General features: G+C 41.8%; 1 protein-coding gene across 3 annotated transcripts in view; it reads right to left on the reverse strand.

Annotated features, from left to right (window-relative positions):
- Positions 1–563: 563 nt before the first annotated feature.
- COL14A1 (collagen type XIV alpha 1 chain) overlaps positions 564–21,896 on the reverse strand; it is a 258,472-nt gene continuing 237,139 nt past the window's right edge. For 2 of the 3 annotated variants that reach the window (XM_077493283.1, XM_077493281.1), the window contains 6 exons: positions 19,463–19,498; positions 17,435–17,501; positions 15,469–15,657; positions 12,987–13,064; positions 11,880–12,026; positions 564–4,120 (listed from right to left, as the gene is read on the reverse strand). In XM_077493283.1, coding sequence (XP_077349409.1) covers positions 3,852–4,120; positions 11,880–12,026; positions 12,987–13,064; positions 15,469–15,657; positions 17,435–17,501; positions 19,463–19,498 — 786 coding nt within the window. In that variant the 3' untranslated portion in view covers positions 564–3,851. Of the gene's footprint in view, positions 4,121–5,321; positions 5,648–11,879; positions 12,027–12,986; positions 13,065–15,468; positions 15,658–17,434; positions 17,502–19,462; positions 19,499–21,896 lie in introns of those variants that run through there. The other variant, XM_077493282.1, reaches the window with a different exon arrangement.

Raw genomic sequence — 21,896 nt, forward strand, 5'->3', positions numbered from 1 at the left:
ACACATTCTAACCAGTCTGGTGATATAATATCAACTTCTTCTTTAGCCCCATACACACTATCAGATTTTCTGCTGAGTTTTTCCTTCAGATTTACCAAAACCATATAATATGAGGACAAACCTTAGGAGTTTCAATGTGTCTGCTATCAGGCAGGCCCTTCTACTACATGGTTTTGGTAAATCTGAAGGAAAAACTCATCAGATAATCTGATAGTGTGTATGGGGCTTTACACTGGTGACATCTGGGAGCAGTCATTTTTTTCACTGTGGTCGTCAGTACTGAAATATTTATTAAAAGCTAAGCCTGCGTGATGATGGAAATGGGCAAAATAACATGACTGAGTAGGTACAGTAAGTGGAATATGGATTTTTTTTTTTTTAAGCACAGAGGAAGGAGGGTGTAAAGTACAAGAATAATGGAATTCCTCTTTTTGAAAAAGAAAATTTTACGCAACAGAGACAGCAATGCAACCCTGAAATGTCAACAGAAGTTCCCACTATGCGAAACTGAAAAAAAAAAATGGCAGGATTTGGGGGTTAAAAAAATGGAGCAACAAACAGTATAAAACATTAAACAATCTTTATTTGTCTTTACAAAAACAGTGGAAATTTGTTTACAATAAATTACCCGCATGTTTAATTCTAATAGTCAATTTTGCTTCTTTTCAAAGATAAAAATAAAATGTACATATTATATGAGATCACAGAGAATATCCAGTTCATCAAATAGAAGAGACACATACTCATTTTGCCTCTTGCACCATTTTTACAAAACGTCATTGCAGCAGAGGGAAGTATAACACATTTTTTTAATTAATACAGAGATTAACTTTTAGATTAAAAAGTTTATTTCTCAATCTAGTCAATAAGCCTGATATAGAACTAACTGGCAATAAACTTACTAAAGCTAAACCTGAATTAAGCAATGTATTATGTAGGAAGACGCACTTGTGCATTAAAGTAAATGTTGCCTAAGTGGAATATGGGAGCTGCCCAGTCTTTCTGAAAATGCTAGTTACCTGTAATTACGTTGATCACTTTGCTTCAGTGCTTTATTTACCTGGAACAAGTATACAGATCAGGAAAAAACAGAATTAAGACAAAAGTTATTATATGTACAGTGGGGAAAATTATTATTTGATCCACTGCAGATTTTGTAAGTTTGCCCACTTACAGAGAAATGAAGGGTCTATAATTTTTTATTATAGGCGTATTTTAAATGATAGAGACAAAATATCAACCAAATATAAATTGAGTTGCAGTTCTGTGTGTAAAATAAGTATTTGATCCCCAAGCAAAACATGACTTAGTACTTGGTGGAGAAACCTTTCTGGCAAGCGCAGAGGTAAGACGTTTCTTGTAGTTGGTGACCAGGTTTGCACACATCTCAGGGGGGATTTTAGTCCACTCTTCTTTACAGATCTTCTCTAAATCCTTACGGTTTCTGTGCTTGCCAACAAAGGTTTCTCCACCAAACACTAAGTCATGTTTTGTTTGGGGATCAAATACTTATTTTATTCACTGAACTGCAACTTAATTTATAGCATTTGTTTTTTTCTGGAGTTTTTGTTGATGTTCTGTCTCTATCATTTAAAATACACCTATGATAAAATGATAGACCCTTAATTTCTTTGTAAGTGGGCAAACTTACAAAATCTGCAGGGGATCAAATAATAATTTTCCCCACTGTATACTTGTTCCAGGTTAGTGACTCAAAGTGCTGATGCAAGATGGTCAGCATGTCAAGCAGGCAACTAGCAACAAGGTTTGTCTTAGGATAGGTTTCCCTTAAAGAAAGTCTTCACTTTAACCTATATATTTTGGGTGAAGGGAGTAGTCTAGCTGTCAAAGTATGCTCATCTTTCTAATCAAGATCCAAATGATCTTGTCAAAATGGAGAGACAAACACTGCTATCTTCTTTTAGCTTTCACTAGCCCCTAGCCCTCATGACCATTATTTACTGTTGCCTTATGCCCTGTACACGCGGTCGGACTTTCCGACAGAAAAGGTCCGATTAGATTTTGTTGTCGGAGAATCTGATTGTGTGTGGGCTCTATCTGACTTTTTCCGTCGTAAATCCCCTTTGGAAAAAATTTGAGAGCTGGATCTACAATTTTCCGACAACAAAATCCGATTGGACTTTTTGCGATTGTTTGTAGAGAATTCCGATGGACAAAGTGCCACGCATGCTCAGAATAAATTATGAGACCAAAGCGATTGGCTACTGGCCTCTACGTAGTCCCGTCGTAAGCAGCGAATGTCACCTCGTTCTGAACTATCGGATTTTCCGACAGCTTTGTCCGACCGTGTGTATGCATCACAAGTTTCGGACAAAATCCGTCGGAAAAATAAACAACGGATTTTGTGGTCAGAATGTCCTACCGTGTGTACAAGGCATAAGACCGTTAATGAGCCAAGACAGCATGCAGGTCTAAAGTTGCTCTGAAAGAGCTTGGCATTTGCAGTTCCTGTGACCGTCTGGTGATCTCCTCCTCTAGCTGATTGGTACAACTGCTGCATCTCAAAGATTTAAGTTAGACACATTGGGGTTTATTTACTAAAGGCAAATAGACTGAGGCCGCGTACACACGGGCGGATTGTCTGTCCAACTTAGTCCGCTGAACCGTGTTTCAGCGGACAATCCGCTCGTGTGTGGGCTTCAGCTGACTTTTTCAGTGCACAATCTGACGAACAAAGTCTTACGGAATTTCCGTAAGACAGTCCGTTCAAACTTGGTTTTGTCCGTCCAAACTTGGTTTCAGCGGACAGTCCGCTCGTGTGTAGGCAAGTTGGACGGACTAAGTATGGCGCATGCTCAGAAAGGATTTACACGGCCGAAGGTTGCATTGCAGTGTATAGGACGTCGTTTTTCTAGTCCCGTCGTACGTGATGTACACGTCATCACGCACGCTTTCAGCGGACTGTCTGCTCATCGTGTGTGGTCAAGTCCGTTCATGCAAATTTTGAACGGATTGTCTGTCGGATTGTCTGACGAACTTAGTTGGGCAGACAATCCGCCCGTGTGTACGCGGCCTGAGTCACTCCAGAGCTTAGTAAATGAGCAGAAGCTCTGCTGAGCTGACTACCAGCATCCAATCATGTACAAGCAAAAATGCTTGCACAAATGTTTTTTTTATTTTCCTTGCACGTGATTGGGTACTCTTTAGAAAGTGAAGTTTTACCTCATTTACTAAGCTCTGGAGCAACTACATTTGCAGAGTGGATTTGCCTTTAGTAAATCAACCCCACTGACTTTCGTAGGCAATCCTATGAAGCCAAGAAAAGCAGCAACCCTTGTATAGCCAAAGGAGGGAGTTTACAGTGCTGCTTCAAGTTGACAACCATTTTATACTCAGTGAAGCTGAAGTAGGGTAGAGAAATCCAATTCATCTAGAGGTAATTGGACTTTTTATGTAAGACATCATGATTTTTCTTATAAATTATGATTCCGTTTTTGACGTAATAGTGTTTGTCTTTATTAATCATCTAATTTTAAATTAAATGTATATGGTAAAAATCTGATACAGAAAATGCCATTTGGCAGGTGTGGTCTACAACTCTATACTACTAGAGGCAGAATTTGTCTACAGACGCAACCAAATTGTCATTAGCAATAATTGTGAACCAGTCCTTAAAGATCTACAGGGCTCATGCGAAAGCCAAACTGAATCAGCATTTATTCTGTCCACACAGTACATGTTTTTGAAGATATATATATTTACTTTGAGACTCTAATTTATGTAAACAATTTCCAAAAACATAAAAAAAGTTACTTATGTACAATGTACTGTATGCAATGCATGGTGGCAGTCCCACAAAGGAAGGACGTGTAGCTACTTTAAAGAGTTCATTAAGCTTGTTCCAGAGACTTGGATGATCTTCTTCCAATGCTACGGGACATACGACTGATTCCAGGTGACCTCACCTCCATAGAGTCCTCCTCCTCCTGGACTGGGGTGAACTCTGGTTGGATGTAACCACCATGTCCATAGGACTCTGGGTAGCCGCCATGGTATTGTCCATAGGGATCTGGTTCTTCGTCATCATCATCATCGTCATAAGGGCTTGCCGGGCCATAGTTTTCAGGAGAACCTTGATCAGGTTGTCCCCCATATCCACCTTCACCCCCACCACGACATACAAAGGATTAAATACATACATGGCAGAGCATATAAAAATAATAAAACATGAAAACAACTTCTAAATAATGTACATATTTTTAAATAATGTACTTTAATTTACAACACTCAACGATTAATACAAATAAGACAGGTCAACAAAAACATAGTCGAAGACACAACCATCACCAGGACATGAAATTCAAGGACATTTACATCGGAAAATAATTAATCGGTCACAATGTCTTGGTTTCTCTCTATGCCAAACCTGCCAAGTTAAGTTAATCAGATTGCCCAAATAAATGGTCATTGGCTTAGATACTTATGTGTCTTTCCATATCTTTCTACAATATAATGTTCTCTGTTTAAAAATGAGCTCCAAATTGCTATGGTAATTACATTTTGACATTTATAATCACCTCAAGTAATGGCCCTTGAGTTATGAAAGGAGATTGTGAGCAGATGTGGATGACAAAATCACTGACTAGGTACAATAAAAGCAACCACGGATTCCGCCATCTGCAGCTATTTTAGGCACTGAGCAAGTTGGAGGTGTATCAGGCTGTAGAACCGTGATGAGTAATAACTGCCTGCCAAGAAAACTGGTTGTACTCTTTAGAGTATAGCAGCCATGGGGGACATTAAGAGAACCAAAGACTAGCTGCACCAAAAAAAGGAAAAGATGCTACATGTAAGTAGTGATTGTTATAAATGCTTAACAAAATACATTTTGGCGTTGTTCTTAAAGTTACCTTCCCCTTTACTTAGAAGGGAAAAATCTCATTGCTATACCTCACTATTGCATGATTCACCCCCCTGCCAATCAACCGCTTAAGAAGCACCACTGAGCAATTCTGAAGTGGTAAACCCATTGGCATCGCTTTCTGTTGACTAATGGGGGTTGTCTTCTTCATATCTCCATCAACTGTTTAAAAGGCATCGCTAAACCATTTAGAGTATACAGTTGTAGCCACTTGGCTTTTCCAAAGGGCTGGTCTCAGAAACTCATTGACATTTAGTTTGTTTCCATGGCCAAGCCTCATTGTGTTGGGACAAACCAAGAAGGTCGAGGAGGTCAGTCACACCCCCTCAACCTTCTTGATTTGTTCCAACACAATGAGGCTTGCCCATGGAAACAAACTGAATGAGTTTCTGAGACCAGCCCTTAAGAAAAGCCAAGCGGCTACAATTATATACTCTAAATTGTTTAGCAATGCCTTTTAAACAGTTGATGAAGATATGAAGAAGACAACCCCCATTAGTCAACAGAAAGGGGCGCCAATGGGTTTTCCACTTCCTAAGTGAAAATGATCAGCTTGTTTCAATATACAGAATAATGGGAGTAGTGGAAAACAAGATTCTTGCTTTGAAAATCCTCAACTAAAGTCACATAGCAAAGTCTCTTTACAGTCTTTCATGTATTGGTCAACCTATTTTCCATTGGTGGGTTTGAGCCAATAAGGCAAAGCAGATTGTATCACAACTGGTCTTGCTCTTCAACGTTCGTAGTCATTGTAAGGTATTAAGCCTTCTCATTGGAAATGAACAGAAAGTGAATGGGATGAGACGATCAGAAGGATGATGGACGAGAAAGAAAAAACACAAAAGTCAGTACAAAAATACCATAGCACCAACATAAATATAAAAACACAAAACTTACAGAAATTGTACGCTAGAATAACAATCTATATATTTATGAAAGCTGGTGCAGAAGTAACTGGCCGTGATATGTTGCTGTATACCACAAAATAAAATTCAGAACATTTTATTTTCAGAAAAGACCTTTTACCTGGGCAGCGCTTTTCATAAATATTCAACATTAATGTGTCTTCAGGTTACAACACATTATATAGTTGAGCACACACAAACTAACAACCAAATGAGAGACTTTGCTACAACCAATGCCAGATGTCAATCTTAGAGCACCTTTTACTAATTTTCAAATCAAAATTCCTGTTTAGGTGCACCTGTAGTGATGGAGCAAACAATATGCTCTACAGTAGGGGGAGTAAGCCTTGAATATTTATGTTTTAAAAAAATAATTATATTTTAAGCAACCCTATTAATTGCTTGAAAGAAAAGGTAATATACTTACCTCTCCAGCAGCCTGTGTATGCCACCAATGGCCCATTCCAGCTCTGCAGCTTCAGTCGCTCTCTTCAGCACTTCTGGGAGGGTTGAGTGCCTGTGTCCCAGGTTATGCACTGTGGCTCCATCCTACAAACACCACATCCTTCTTGTGTCCAGTAGTGAAGTAGGCATCAGGGGGTAAAACCAGAGCAAGCAGTAAGGGACACAGGCATCCCACACTCCTGGAAGTGTTGAATGCACAAGAGAGCGATAGAGGCTAAAGCATTGAAAAGGAGCAACGGTAGGAAACACGAGCCTCAAGAGATAAAGTTAATCATTCAGGATTTTCCCAAGTGACTAATGGAGTCGCTTTAAAGAAAGTCTGGGTGGGCTGATATATTAGGGCTGAAACTGCTGACTTATTTTTAAAGGTTCCAGGTTTGACATGCTGCATCTACTTAATGGGTCACTGTCCCAAATCTAAACATGTGGTTCAGAAGCTTGAACCTTAGAGTCTGTTACCAACAAAATTGTTGAAATCAGAAAGTTTGAAAACCCTGGAATTTGTACCTGTCAAAACAAGCGAGCCCAACTATTTTTTCCTGACAGATTTATTTTCAGCCTCCTCTTTTATACAATCACTGTCTGCCCACTATGTGTATAGTGCAATAGATTCGTTTCCCCTGTAGTGATAGCCTCAGATGTTGATGAAAAGTTTAGCATGTGCCTCATTCTCTTGCTTAGTTTTCTTAGTAAGAAGAGGTAATCAATATAGAAACATCCAAGAAAGAATTCAGTAACCTTTAGGCTGGGTTCACACTATTGCGAATTGGATGCAGCTTACACCTCATCCAATTCGCAGGACATTTGAAAACATGTTATTTTCAATGATTATAGTTCACATATGTGTTTGCATCCGCACTCCGCATTGCACAAAAATTGTGTGTGTTTACTATGCAGTGTGGTGCGAATTGCAGGAACATAATCTTCAATGGGAACGCATCTGATTCGCAAATGTGTTCCGTTCTGAACAGGAATGCTCTCTCCCTTCTCCTACACCTCCCCCTCTCCTAGGTCAGCTGATCCGCAGTTGCAACGGAGAGGAACCGCGGAATGAATCATTTTTATCTTCACAGGGAAACTGGAGCTGCAATTCGCACCAGACTAGTGTCAATCCAGCCTTAAAGAAGAATTCTAGGTATGGCTCCAGCTACTCCAGTGATCGCCACTTGCTTGCGGGTCCCATGCTAAGGCTGGGTCCACACTATTGCGAATTGGATGCAGATTTCCAGCATCCAATTCGCAATAGCAGGAGATTAGGACCAGCTCTCTATGGAGCCAGTTCACACATCTCCCGAGCAGCTCTGGGGCAAATTTGCAGAGGGGTCCTGTGTGTCTTTTGGTCCATTTCGGGTCTGAATTCAATCAAAAATTTGGGCTGAAATCGGACCTGAAACAGTGAAAGGGAATGCACCGGACCTCTGTTGTGAGCCGCATGAGGCAATAGTGTGAACCCAGCCTAAGTGGTTGCCCTGATGCATTCTGAACACAGAAGGTCAGCCACTAGGCATGGGTGCCATTCAGAGAAGGCTTTGAATGCAAAGCCTTCTCTGATTGGACAATATAGAAAGCAAGATGCCACAGCCCCACTTCTCCACCTCGCCCTATGTAACTTTGTATAAAATACCTATACTTGGAATTCTTCCTGAAAGTAAACGCTAACAATTATTGTCTCTTATTTGCTTTCTTTTGGTCTGTTAAATATACCATTGAAAGGTTTTTGTAGAAAAAAGAGGCAAATGTCACTGCTCCAAACTCTATTTTAAAAATGAGGAATCTTACTGATGTGGAAAAACAGCAAAACACATTCACCAACATTGCAAACCATGTAGACAAAACACACACAAACACACCGACATGCAAACCACGTTTGCAGTGTCCTACATGGTTAATATGTCACAGATAAACATCAATAGAAAATGTGAGGGTTTTCATGGTAAACATATTCGCTCCATAAATCAAGTCTAAGCCAAAAAGTTGAGGGTCAAAGTTAGAATTCATCAATAAGAAATGGCATGAAGTAACATCAGATCCTGTTAAATGAGAGCATGTAACAAAGTAGTATGAGATGACTATGACAATCAGGGATGGACATGCTATTTGTGAAGACTGTGCAGCTGCACAAGGGCCCAGTGGGACTAATGGGCCTGTTAATAATAGATGCGGGTCAGGCTGGTGTTGGTATCTCCACCTGCTATAGTGTAGACAATGATGACTTCTACAGCAGCTGAGAAGCAGAAAGTATTCTTCTTGATACCGTAAAGTATATCTAAAGCCAAACATTTAGTTTTCGTTTTGGATTGAGTAAGGAAGCTTCTGGGCAGGGAAATACACATTTTACAGTCATACAGCAGGAGTCCTAAAGGGATAAAAAGCCTTTTCTGCCTTCTTGTTGTATATGTCCAATTGGGAAGATTTTCCTCCACTTCTTGTACCCCTCAGATGTGATGGGAGATCTTTCCAAAATGAAGGATTAGAGTTATTCCTTATTGGAAGATACCCTTTCTATTCCTGTTCTAGTGACAACTCAAAAATGTGGATTTTTCCTTAACCCCTTTGCGCCGACTGAACGGAGCTTTTTTTCCATGGGGCTGCATATTTGCATATCTCCATTTGTGCTGGTAACATGTCTCACCGAGTCTCATCGAGAGCCCGGGCCCTGTTCTAATGATCGGGACCCAGAACGTTCGAATCCGGGTCACCTGATCACTGTGATAGCCTCTTATTGGCTATCACAGTGATCAGTACTGTGAAGCCTGCCCAAGTGTGAATGGACAAGACAGATACATTGTTAAGAAGAAAAAAAATAATGATTAAATAAAAATGTAAAAAAATACCTAGATCAAGGTTTGATGTAGGTCAGCCCAAGGGTTAGTATTTGGGTCAAGGTCAGTATTTTTTTTGGACAGGATTTTTTTTTTTTTAACTAGTACAAGTGTCAGATAGTGTCGGTGTGTTTTAGACAGGATAAAAAAAAAGCAAAATGCACACTCTGGGCTGTACTACGGGTACAAACAACAACTAACATACACATATGTGTTATCGCTGCAATCGTCAGGAGCAGAAGAATTGATTTTGGGTTGTTTCTTGGTGGTAGGTTATGGCAGTAGCAAGAAATATACAGTTAAATGTTAAACAAATATATTTTCTTTTACTATTTTGGACCAGTTTTCCTTAGATAATTAAAAAAAAAAAAGCTGGAGATGTCCATTACCATTTACCACCAAATGAAAACCCAATTTGTCCCGACAAAAACAAGGTATAATCCACCTGGATGCACAAAGTAGTTTTGATGTTATATACAGTTTTACTAACACATGTCAAAGTTGAAAAATTGCGCATTACATTTTACCCTTAGGCGGGAAGGGGTTCATTTTCATTCCCAGTGACAATGGTCACAAGGAAAAATAAAGAAAAATTCGGGGGTCCAAAAATTGTTCTTCCACGGGGGCTTTTTGGTTGTTCTTTTGGTTGCCTTGTGCACACGGACATCTACACACTTCTGAGTCTCGTAGCTTAAATTGTCTCACACAGTCCTGCACCCAGGGAGCCAAGGAGATGCATAGAGCTGCCAGTACAAGCCAGAAGCTGTACATGGCTGTTTGCTTGACAACACCAATGGCTTCTGCATCAGCATTTAACCACATATGTGCGTATGGCCCTGAACTCAACGGTGGCTCATCCAGGGAAGTACAACAGGTAAAAAGCGATTCAGAAGCCATTGCATCTACATGCAGTCAGCCCTGTACAGCCCCATTCACTTGTATTAGTGGCTATATGCATCACCGTGGCTCCCCGGGTGCAGAAAAGCTCCAGACCTTTTGTGGTATGAAATAGAGGGGAGTTGGGACTTTAAATGAAGCACCCAGAGGTGCCTCCATCCAGGTTAATGAATATAGACTAAAAGGAGGCTGGGACTTTAGATGAAGCACTTGAATAGTGAAGGTGAGTTACAATGTAAAATATTTATTAAATAGCATTGATACAAAGACATTAAACCATTGCTGATTTCATATATATATACATGGTGTACACAGGGCCTGGACATGATGAATAGACAGATACATGCATTACAACACGTGTTTCCAAGAGGTAGATATGTAGATAAAAATGACCTGCTAGTGCCACTGGCAACATGCCCAGGCACATGCGCCCACATGGTAAATATGTATCCTACTTCATGAAGTGTACACTGTTTCTTGGCTTATGGAGCTACACTTTGCACGTTTTTACACTGCCCGATGCTGCTTTCTTGTATTATGCCCCCTCAGCTCCCACGGTGGGGTTGTGTCCTCGGCCGGCCCTGCGCCACCTTCCCCACTCTGCATTTGCTGTTTGGGTTGGTGAGTGTGGTTAGTTAACCACCTATACATGTATTAATATTCTTGATATTTCTAGAGTATGGCTCATTATATATTTATATATATTCCATAGGAGGGTCTGTCGCATCCGCTCCTGATGAATGGGAATTACCCATGAAACGCGTAGAGCTTTACTTGATGCCGCAGCAATACTTTATACGGACCAATTTTACTCTTTTATTACCATTAGACTCTATGACATTGTTTATACAGCATTTGATGGATACCATGTGGGCGCTTGTACCAGCACCTGGGCATGTTACCAGTGGCACTAGCAGGCCATATTTATCTACATATCTACCTCTTGGAAACACGTGTTGTAATGCATTTATTTGTCTATTCATCATGTCCAGGCCCTGTGTACACTCTATGTTTATATATGAAATCAACAATGGTTTAATGTCTTTTTATCAATGCTATTTAATAAATATTTTACATTGTAACTCACCTCCACTATTCAAGTGCTTCATCTAAAGTCCCAACTTCCTTTTAGTCTATGACCTTTTGCGGTACAACACTCAAGAGCCTGTAAACACTCATGCGCATAGGGCCCTAACATGCGCTCAATTAATAAACTGAAGGCTGTCAATTAAAGAGGTTGTAACACTGCACACACCTTGGAAAGTGCACTTTATTGCAGACAAGGTCCTGTAGGGAATGAATGTGAAAAGGCATATACAATTAACCCATTGCCAATTGTGCATTGCAAATATGAGGCGGCAGGAAAAACAGGCTTTAACGTCCAGCTGCCACACATATCCATCAATGGTGGCTTCAGGCTGAGTGCCAACAGCAAGCTTGCTGCGCTCTCCCAGCACACTGGCCAAGCTGTGCCTGACAGCTCTTGGTGGTCGTGAGCCAGCAGGACAGGCTCCTGATCATGCGAACACTTTAAGATCCAATCGCAGTGGTCACATGATAGAGAAGCCATGCTGGAGGCGGTTTGAAGGAGTCAATGAAGATGAAGGGTGTGTGCCATAAATAGGCAGAAAAAAGCACTGACAATAACTCAATATAAAGATGTGTGATAAGTGAATGTGAGAAAATACAAATGTCAAAATACAAAAATGTCAGCATGAGAAATAAAGTGTGATGCCTGAATACACACAAGATATGGGAAAACGTAATCTCAGAAGTGACTATGGAATATCAGAAGTGATAAGTAAATGTGTGAAAATACAGCAAAGCTGACCTACTGTCACAGTCAATCTGTGGCTACATAGGGAGCTAAGAAACAATCAATTTTAATAACAAAGGACCGGCACTCACCATATCCAGCGCACGAGGCAGCGTCACAATAACCTTGAGGACCAGGAGGCCCCATAGAACCAGTATTTCCTGGAGGACCTGGGAGACCACGCTGGCCAGGAACCCCAACTGGACCTTGGCTTCCAGTACGACCTTCACCTGGGGATCCTGGACATAAAAACATGTTAAAGCTTATCTAAGGCCAACAGAGGAGAGTTAAAACCAATGTAAGTTTTTGTTGGCCATCTGTATCTCATTGGGGAGATTTACCTTCACTTCCTGTCCTGTGGACTCAACAGGAAATGGGAGGGTGTTTTCCAATGGGGAAGTGTATACTCCACTTAGTTGTCAGAAAAAATGTCCCCATTGCGAGATTTCCCCTATAGTCCTGTTTTGGTAGCAATTCAAAATTTTGAATTTACGCTCACCTCACTTTACTTTTCAAGTGACACTTGTGATCAGGTCAATTTGAGAGAATACATTTCCCTAACAGGGACATAAACATGAATAAAAACTTGACAGTTCTAACTTCTTAATGCTTTATTTACATCTACAAAAGGGCATGTAAATTACTTTTTTAGAAATGGCATCCAGCAAGAATGCTGATTGCTTTGTCTGACATATATCTTGCCACTAGAGGGAGCACATTTAAATCTAATATAAAGTATGTAATACAATAATAGAAATATCGTACAGGATGTTAAAATGTGAAAAACGTACATTGCAGTAATTACTAAAAATGTGCAATCACTGACGATATCTTTTTAAATTTTAAAATCATTTTTTTTTTTTATTACTGATAAATTTATCCCGCTCTTTGATGTGCCATTTTTATTTTTTCATTCCTTATATTGTGGTTTATGATGTATGTACCGGTAATTATATTTCAAAACCCTTGTTTAAAGATGAAATTCCAAAAAAAATTAATTATTTGTAAGCTTTTTATATCTTTTGGTCTTTTGAAGGCTTGGAGGTCTAAAGCAAACAAAGGGGATTTTTATCCTCTCTTCTGGGATCAGTTAAATGGAACCTGTATGTTGTTTTGCCCCTGGCTTTATGAGAATTTGGCATCACCTGAATGTACTAATGTTCCCTGTATAAGATGTTTTCTCCATTTTGTTTTCTTACCTGGAGGTCCCGGGGGACCCCTGGGTCCTTGAGTTCCTACTCCAGAGTTTCCTCTCTCTCCCTTTTCACCAGTTAAACCTGTTATATAAGAAGATGTTATTTAACCAATTGACCGTTAATTTATTATTTGTTCATTCAGCCAATTATTGGTTAATTTATTTAATTATTGGCTCAGTCATTCAAATTATTGAGTCATTAATGCATTGAGTCAGATTTATTTCCTTGCAGAGCAACAGGGGTGGTAGTGTTTTATATGACCACCCTGACTCTTCTTACTGCTTTTTCATGTCATTGGCCAACAATTCTCTAGTTGCCATATGTCAAACGTGTCACAGCAGCAGAAGTAATACGTTACCCAACACTCACATATTTGCCCACAGCCTATATCGAAGAATCAATGGCATCAGATTAGGATGAAAACTCTGACAAAATGGCCACCAGGATTGGTATCTGCAGACATCTTTCAATATACTGTCCACAATTTGGGTTGCCCATTTTCTAAGAGAGAATATTAACATCTGCACATGCCCCTTGTACCTTCTTTAAAGCAACAGTGCTGACAGTTAGTAGGCAGCATGACAGTCACCCATCTAAAGAGACACTGTCGCCCTGCCCACCCTGCTCAGTTCCAGCCTTTGGCTGCTAGACCAAGTGCTGTATCAAAAAAGAAGGTCATATACTCCCCGATAGCCAGAAGCACTGAGTATTTTATAGTGATAGAAGAAGCAGTGGGGGAGTGTTATGAGCAGTGGCGGCCCGTCCATAGGGGGCGCCCGGGCGCCGCCCCCCCTGTGTGGTCACAAAAAAAAAAAAAATGTAAAAAAAAAAAAAAAAAAGTTTTAAAACTGCCCCTTTAAGGAAGTGCTCGAGCGCCGGTCACAGTGCACGCCGGGAAACGCCACGCCAATGCAATCATGAGATTGCAGGCGTGGCGCTTCATTTGCGGGCGTTTAGCCCGCCTCAGGGCGCTTTCTGAAGCGCTGAGTAGCTTCCGCCCGGCGCTGTAGTATGTGTTACTACGGCCGGGCGGGCAGTTTGATTGACATCTGAGTTGACTCAGATGTCACTTCCTGTCTTCTCTCTCCCATTTCACCTGAGAGAGGAAACAGGAAGTAAGAGGAGTAGAGCGGTGTGCAGGAGAGGAGCGGCTGCTGAGAACACCGGAGAGGAGCACACAGTCAGGTAAGTGGGCTTCGGGTGTGTGTGCGGGTCCTGAAGCATCCCATGGACAAAATATAGCATTAGACATGAGAGGGACTCTGATTTCACGTGCTATTAGCAGATAACCTACCTATGCTGAAATAGAGATCTAATGTAATAACATGCCAGAGGTGATAAATCACTGGAGCTTTTCTCCTCCCCCTGCTCTGCACTTCCAGGCTTCTCCTCTCTGAGTTCAGCTCATTCTTCCTGTATGTGTATACCACGAGGGCTCCCAGCACTGTGTCTTCCTAGAGTCATCCTTTACAGGTCAGTGTTCTCTCATTTGTGTCTGTGTCTCTCATCTCTGTCTGTGTCTCTCATCTCTGTCTGTGTCTCTCATCTCTGTCTGTGTCTCTCATCTCTGTCTGTGTCTCTCATCTCTGTCTGTGTCTCTCATCTCTGTCTGTGTCTCTCATCTCTGTCTGTGTCTCTCATCTCTGTCTGTGTCTCTCATCTCTGTCTGTCTCTCTCATCTCTGTCTGTCTCTCTCATCTCTGTCTGTCTCTCTCATCTCTGTCTGTCTCTCTCATCTCTGTCTGTCTCTCTCATCTCTGTCTGTCTCTCTCTATCTCTCAACCTACATATATATCTATCTATCTAACTGCATATATATCTACATATCTATTTACGTATCTATCTATCTGCATATCTATATACCTATCTATCTACATATATACATATATAACTATATCTATCTATCTACATATATATCTCTACATATCTATCTATCTGCATATATATCTATCTATCGGCCCCATCACGGGCGAGTGGCGTGGGGGGTGGGTTGTTTGGGGTTTTATGTGCGCCCCCCTAAAAAAATGGAGCACCAGCCGCCACTGGTTATGAGGGTGAGCTAAGGTGTTTAGATGGTAGGAACAGACTCTGTCACTTTGAGACAAGGCGATTGGCTCTCTGTAGGCCATTTTTGGCGAGTCCAGGTAGATGCCCACTAGCTGATAGATTGCAGCAGTAACACTGATCAGCCATGTATAGAAAACCCAAGATAAGTTTGCACAGCTCTGTTTCTTCTTCCTCCGCTCTACAATACAATAAATTGGTCAACAGAGATGACCTTACAAGTTTATGGGGGACTCTGCAAGGCTCAACATGAAGTCAAATGGTGCCATTGTGTACAACCTTCTAATGCCTATAGGCACACTTGGAGTCAGAGGATGCTATAAACAGTACTTCATTTTTTACAGGAAGCGATGTAATTTATCTAACACTGGAGTGTAGTTATCTGTACACTTGACAAAAAATATGTCAGACTATCACTTACCTCTTTCTCCAGGTGCTCCTGGTGAGCCAGGGCTGCCAGGGAATCCTGGTCTTCCAGAAGATCCTTGTTCTCCAGGTGGACCTTGTGGGCCCTGCGTACCTGGCTGTCCTGGGGGCCCAGGGATACTTCTGACTGATACAGACTGACTTGGCACTTGGTTCAGGAGTGAATTAAACCTGGCCATATGACCTAGAAAAAAAAACCCAATAACATTAAGTTTAATAACCTCAAAAACAATCAGGCCGCGTACACACGCGGGGACTGTTCGCTCAACTTTGTTCGTCAAACAGTTTCAGCGGACAGTCCGCTCAAAATTAGCATGGACGGACTTGGCCACACACGACGAACGAACAGTCCGCTGAAACCGTGCGCGATGACGTGAACGGCACGTACGACGGGACTAGAAAACGACGTCCTATACACTGCAATGCAACCTTCGGCGTATAAATTCTTTCTGAGCATGCGCGGAACTTAGTTTGACGAACAAGCCTACACACGCGGGGACTGTCCGCTCAAACCAAGTTTCAGCGGACAGTTTTTCGGAAATTCCGAAAAACTTTGTTCAGCAGACTGTTCGCTGAAACTGTCCGCTGAAAGCCCACACACGAGCGGACTGTCCGCTGAAACACTGTTCAGCGGACAAAGTTGAGCGAACAGTCCCCGCGTGTGTACGCGGCCTCAGACTTGATGAAAAAAATCTAGAAGTCAACTATGGATTGCAAGAATGTGAGCAGGCTTTGCTGCACAATTCTATCACTTTGTGTTCTTCACATGCTGAGAATGGACCTATGCCTTTGATGAAATCTTTCAAAATGAACGCAACATGGGTTCATGAGTTTTTCAAATAAACAATGCTAAGTGCTAGAGATCTATGAAATACTGCAGTACCAACATCCCTTTAAAAAACAGTCATATAAAATATATAAGCTGCCACTGCTAACTACAATGTTATTCATGAACAAGCTTGATCCACTAATCACAATTAGGGATGAGCCGAACACCCCCCAGTTCGGTTTGCACCAGAACCTTCGAACGGACCGAAAAATTCATACGAACTTTAGAACCCTATTAAAGTCTATGGGTTTCGAACGTTCGAAATCAAAAGTGCTAATTTTAAAGGCTAATATTCAAGATATGTAACAGACAACACCAGCAATAAGGGGGTATCTTCAGGTGTGCAGATGCCTGTATTAGAGAACACCAGCAATAAAGGGTAGATACAGGTGTATACTATGCTGTGCTTGAGGCACACAACACCCACTAACTCCTGCAGATGCCTGTATTAGAGAACACCAGCATAAAAGGGTAGGTACAGGTGTATACTGTGCTGGAGGCACACAACACCCACTAACTCCTGCAGATGCCTGCATTAGAGAACACCAGCAAAAAAGGGTAGCTAAAGGTGTATACTGTGCTGGGGGCACACAATACCCACTTTAACTCCTGCAGATGCCTGAGAAAAGAACACACTGTCCCTGCCTATCTTGCTCTTTCCCTGCACGCCGCAACACACTACACAAGGCCGCTGCGCTGGCGGCCTTATATAGTGTGGGGCGTGTACTAAACCCCTGCGCTATCCTCGCTGCCGCCACTGTGATTGGCCAAGCATGCAGGGTCACAGTGCATGCTTGGCCAATCATGAGCCAGTAATGCACTGCGATGGCGTAGTGCATTGTGGGCCTTTCGTGCCACACGAATTTGGTGTGAACGGTCCACAAAGTTCTGAATTCGCCGAACAGACGACCGGCCAATGTTCAAGTTGAACATGCGTTCGAGTGGAACATCAAGCTCATCCCTAATCACAATGTATGCCTATTTTAGGAATTTAAAAGGTTGATATGGCTTTTGAAAGTTTTCTACAGATAAAGAGGATCTAAAGACTGTGCTTCCCCCTTTTCTACTGTGTACATTAAAAAGGTAATTTTTATTTTTCAGTAAAGGATGCTAATATGAATGATATACTTACTCTGTATGATTTGTTCACACACTTGGCGAGCGATTGCACGCACCATGTTCTGTGACTGGGTGTCTCCCTACAATAAAAGTGAACAAAATACATTTTCAAAAAAAAATATTTTTGCTGCCATCTTCTTCCAGGTTGTACTTTCTGATCAAGTATTGTCTTGCTCATTCGATTTTTAATATGAATACTGTACCAATTATACAGTATGTACAAGACTTAAAGAGGAACTGCAGTCTGCTTGCATAATTTGTAATAAAAACATGTTTGCCATTCGGAAGCTTCCCTCCAACCTCTTTGCATATTATTTTATATATATATGGTACTGTACTTGCCAAATATGCTGCAGAAATCTCCATCCACTGAGTCTGGCTGAAACCATTTTAACTATGGGCAGCTGAAGCTGCTACCTGTTCACTTCCTGGATTTACACACAGAGGCACACCTCCAGCTCTGCAGCTCTCATTGGCCCTTTTGTGACTCATCCCGCCTCCCTTCCTGGCAAACTCTCACGAGAATGAGAGAGAGAGAGAGCTGTGCGTGATGTCATAAGCCTAGGCTTTTTACCAGTCAAGAAACAGGAAGTGGGCTGTAGAAGGTATTTACTGGCAGAAATAAATGTTTTACTATCCAAAGTTAAAACAACAAGGGCAGAAGATTTAATAGCTGGAAAGATGAAAAAATGGCTGAAGTTCTACTCAAGGTTGGTCACTGGAGTTCAGGATTGGAGAGAGATTCCACCTCCTAGGTTGAAAGTGGAACATCACCTTCATTTTGTACATTATTTATTGTAAGATTAATCAGTGATATTCCAACCTGGGAAATACTGAAGACATTTCTTATTTTCATTAAGGTAAAAAGTTGTTTTACATTGTTCTAGAATTATTATTATTATAACTTCCTATACATATAAGACAATCTGGAAGCCCTAAAAACAAGTTGGGAGCTCCAGCAGAGCAGTGTTGCCCAAGCTCGTAGGTCTTCACACCTCCCCTACTGTAGATACGTCTACAGATTCAAAAAGTCACATCTAAACCAGAAAGGTTTGTTAAAAGCCTTGTGGCTCCTTTATAAAACCGATCAAGCTGCAGCTTTTTTCCAGTTTGCTTATAAGCATATCATTGGGTCATTCAAGTTTATTTCACATATAACATAATGTGAACACATGGCTGATAAATAAAGGGGAGAAGCAGTGGTCTAGCCCCCTGACTTTCACAGGACCAGTGCAGTCACCTCATCTGCACCCATTATGCTTATATCCTACATCTGACCTTTGGCAGTTTATTACTTTAAAGGGGATCTATAAGCTTTTTAGTGGTTTTAGACATGCATGTGAACACCATTGGCCAATGACTGGCTGACCAAAACAATCTTTTTAATCTGGGTTAATGTTTTAAAGCTAAACTCAGGAAATTGTGAAAAAAAACACCCTTACAATGGGGTCCCCCCCTCACATTGCAAGGGTTAAATACTCAAGTCTAGGAGTAGATACCTTACCTTACTCTGGGTTGTGGATGGGCCTTCAGTGCCCTCAAGTACAGCGCAGAACTGTTGCTCCTGCCTTGTACTTGATGATATAAGTGTTTACCACTGACCAGAGCACTGAAGAAAAGAGTCTACGCCACAGTGAGGAATAGGGTAAGAAGGGACCAGGGGTCTCCACATTTTCCAGGCAAAAGGCCAGTGTACTGTCACTCAGACTTTAGGGGGGCCGGATTGTGGCTAGTGGGGGTCAAAAATGTGCCGTATTTAGTGGGAATAAGCAATGCCTCAGGCTTGGAGTGGGGCTTTTAAAAAAACTTGTTTCAATGTATAGTTTATAATGGTCAATGTACATTGAGGCAACCCTTTTTAAATTAATTGGAAACAACAAAATATTGACAGTAATGATTGTTAATCAGAGGCTATGGGTCCTATACCACATAGGCTAGATCTTTTTTTATTTAAAACAAGAGAGAGGCAATATATCATGCAATGACAACACATCAAGGTAAGGTAGAGTTTTTCTTTTATATCATTTATTAGAATACTTACTCGTTCTCCTCTTTCTCCTTTTACACCAGGAGAACCCTGAGAGGATAAAGACACATTGTTATAATCATCAGAATTATCATCATCACAGACATTATACGCCAACTTTTCTCAATCTTTTTACCCACAAGTAATCCTTGAAATAATTCTCAGATCTCAGGGAACCCCTTCTGAGCTTAGTCCACCGGGGGGTCATTAGGAAAACATTGGGAAACCCATTACAGTGATGTTCAGAATGCCACCCTTACAGTCAGCTCAAAAGTATCATCAGTGGAGACAACACCACTTGGCTGGCTCTACCAAGTGGCATTGAACCTGAAACTATACAGGTACCATCAGATGGGAGGTTGATCCAAAGGTCAAGAGAATGGTTATAAAGCAACAATAAGTTAATGAGCTGATTAACTTTTTACTTTTAACATTTTACTACTACTATAATACTACTACTGCTGCGATGATATGCTTTTTGGGAATCTGCATATGTGCACATGGTCAGTGTTGGAGCTTACACAGGGTTTATTCCCTTCCTCATATAGCAGTGTTTGGGCACTCATGCCTAAGCACTGTATCCTGGGAGGAAGAAGAGATGGTCACATGTTCCACCTTACTTAGTGGTACTGGGTATTTCCAAGGTATTTGGCTGATGAACGTGAAGTACTATCATGGCTGAGTATCAGCAAGAGGAAGGGGGAAGAGTGTCACTTTGCCCTTTTAAACATACCTTCAAAACCCATCTTCAGAGAAAGGTGTATAACCTTGATCCACTCCACATCAGTTTATTTTATATTGTAAGCTCTTTTGATCATGAGTGTTGATTCTTTTATTTGCTCTTTGCATTATTATTATTATACAGGATTTATACAGTACCAACAGTTTGGGCAGAGCTTAAAGCGGAGGTCCACCCTAAAGTGGACCTTCCACTCATCGGAAACCCTCCCCCCCTCCGGCGCCACAATTGGCACCTTTCAGGGGGGAGGGGGGTGCAGATACCTGTACAGTACAGGTATCTGCACCCACTTCCGGGATAGCTCTCTGCGGAAAGGGGCGTAGATTACGCCCCTTTCTGCAAGTGCCCGCCCCTTTCCGCAAATGCCCCGCAAATGCCCCGCTGCCTGCTGGGAAACACACAGATCCCAGAGGCAGCGGGGACCGTCCTTATTGCGCAGGGCGACTCGCGCATGCGCAGTAGGGAACCGGGAAATGAAGCCGAAAGGCTCCATTTCCTGATTCCCATACCCAAGATGGCGGCGGCAGCACCCGAGAGACGATCTAGAGATCGGCTTCGGGTGCCGACATCGCGGGCGCGCTGGACAGGTAAGTGTCACTATTTTAAAAGTCAGCAGCTGCAGTATTTGTAGCTGCTGGCTTTTAAAAAAAAAAACGCGGACTCCCGGCGGACTCCCGCTTTAACAAAATGAAGGCAGACAGTTACATTACAGTTTGGTACAGGAGGTATCAGAGGACCCCATTAGAGCTTACAATCTAGGAGGGAGGGTCAATTTATACAAAAGGTAATAGCTGTGGGGGATGAGCTGATTTTTTTTTGCTTTCTGCTATAAAACATCCAATAAAAAAATCGAAAAAAATCACATTTCATAAATTTAGGGCAATATGTACTCTGCTACATGTTTTTTGGTAAAAACAAATCCCAATTTTTGGTGAATAGCTATGGAAGGGTTGCCACTGCCAGGGACACACCAATTCATTCCAGGGACACTCCATTTCATTCCAGGGACATAACACTTTAGGTGTGAATGGGCGTCACGATAAAATGCGCTGTTTGACATGTTTTTCATGCGAAACATTGGTGCCCCAAAAAATCAGGGTATTAGGGAAGCAGTGACATCCCAGGCTGGAGGCTCCATTTGCAGGTAAGAACAGAGAGGTTTGTTTGCGCCCCCCCCCCCCCAATTTTTTTTATCACCAGCTGCCACTGAGGCAGGATAAGCTTCTTTAAAGAGAAGGGTTTTCAGGGATCATCTAAAGATGGATAGATTAGGGGACAGTCGGACAGACTGGGGTAGGGAGTGCCAAAGGATGGGAGAAGCTCTGGAGAAATCCTGGAGGCGAGCATGGGAGGAGGTGACAAGGGAGCTAGAGAGCAGGAGGCTTTTTGAGGACTGAAGAGAGCGGCTTGGTTGGTATTTTGGGACTAGGCTAGTGATGTAGCTGGGGGCAGAGTTGTGGATGGCTTTGTAAATTATGGTTAGTACTTTGAATTTTATTCATTGGGTGAGTGAAAGCCAGTGCAGGGATTTGCAGAGAGGGGTGGAGGACACTGAATGGTTGGTAAGGTGGATGAGTCTTGCAGCGGCATTCATTATGGACTGAAGGGGGGATAGTCTATGTAGAGGTAATCCAATGAGGAGGGAGTTGCAGTATTTTAGAGATGTTGCGAAGGCTAAGGTGGCATGATTTGGACAGGGAATGGCTGTGG

The sequence above is a fragment of the Lithobates pipiens genome, unplaced genomic scaffold (assembly GCF_037356315.1).
Source record: "Lithobates pipiens isolate NorthernLeopardFrog02 unplaced genomic scaffold, aLitPip1_a1.2 Scaffold_19, whole genome shotgun sequence".
Lineage (NCBI taxonomy): Eukaryota > Metazoa > Chordata > Amphibia > Anura > Ranidae > Lithobates > Lithobates pipiens.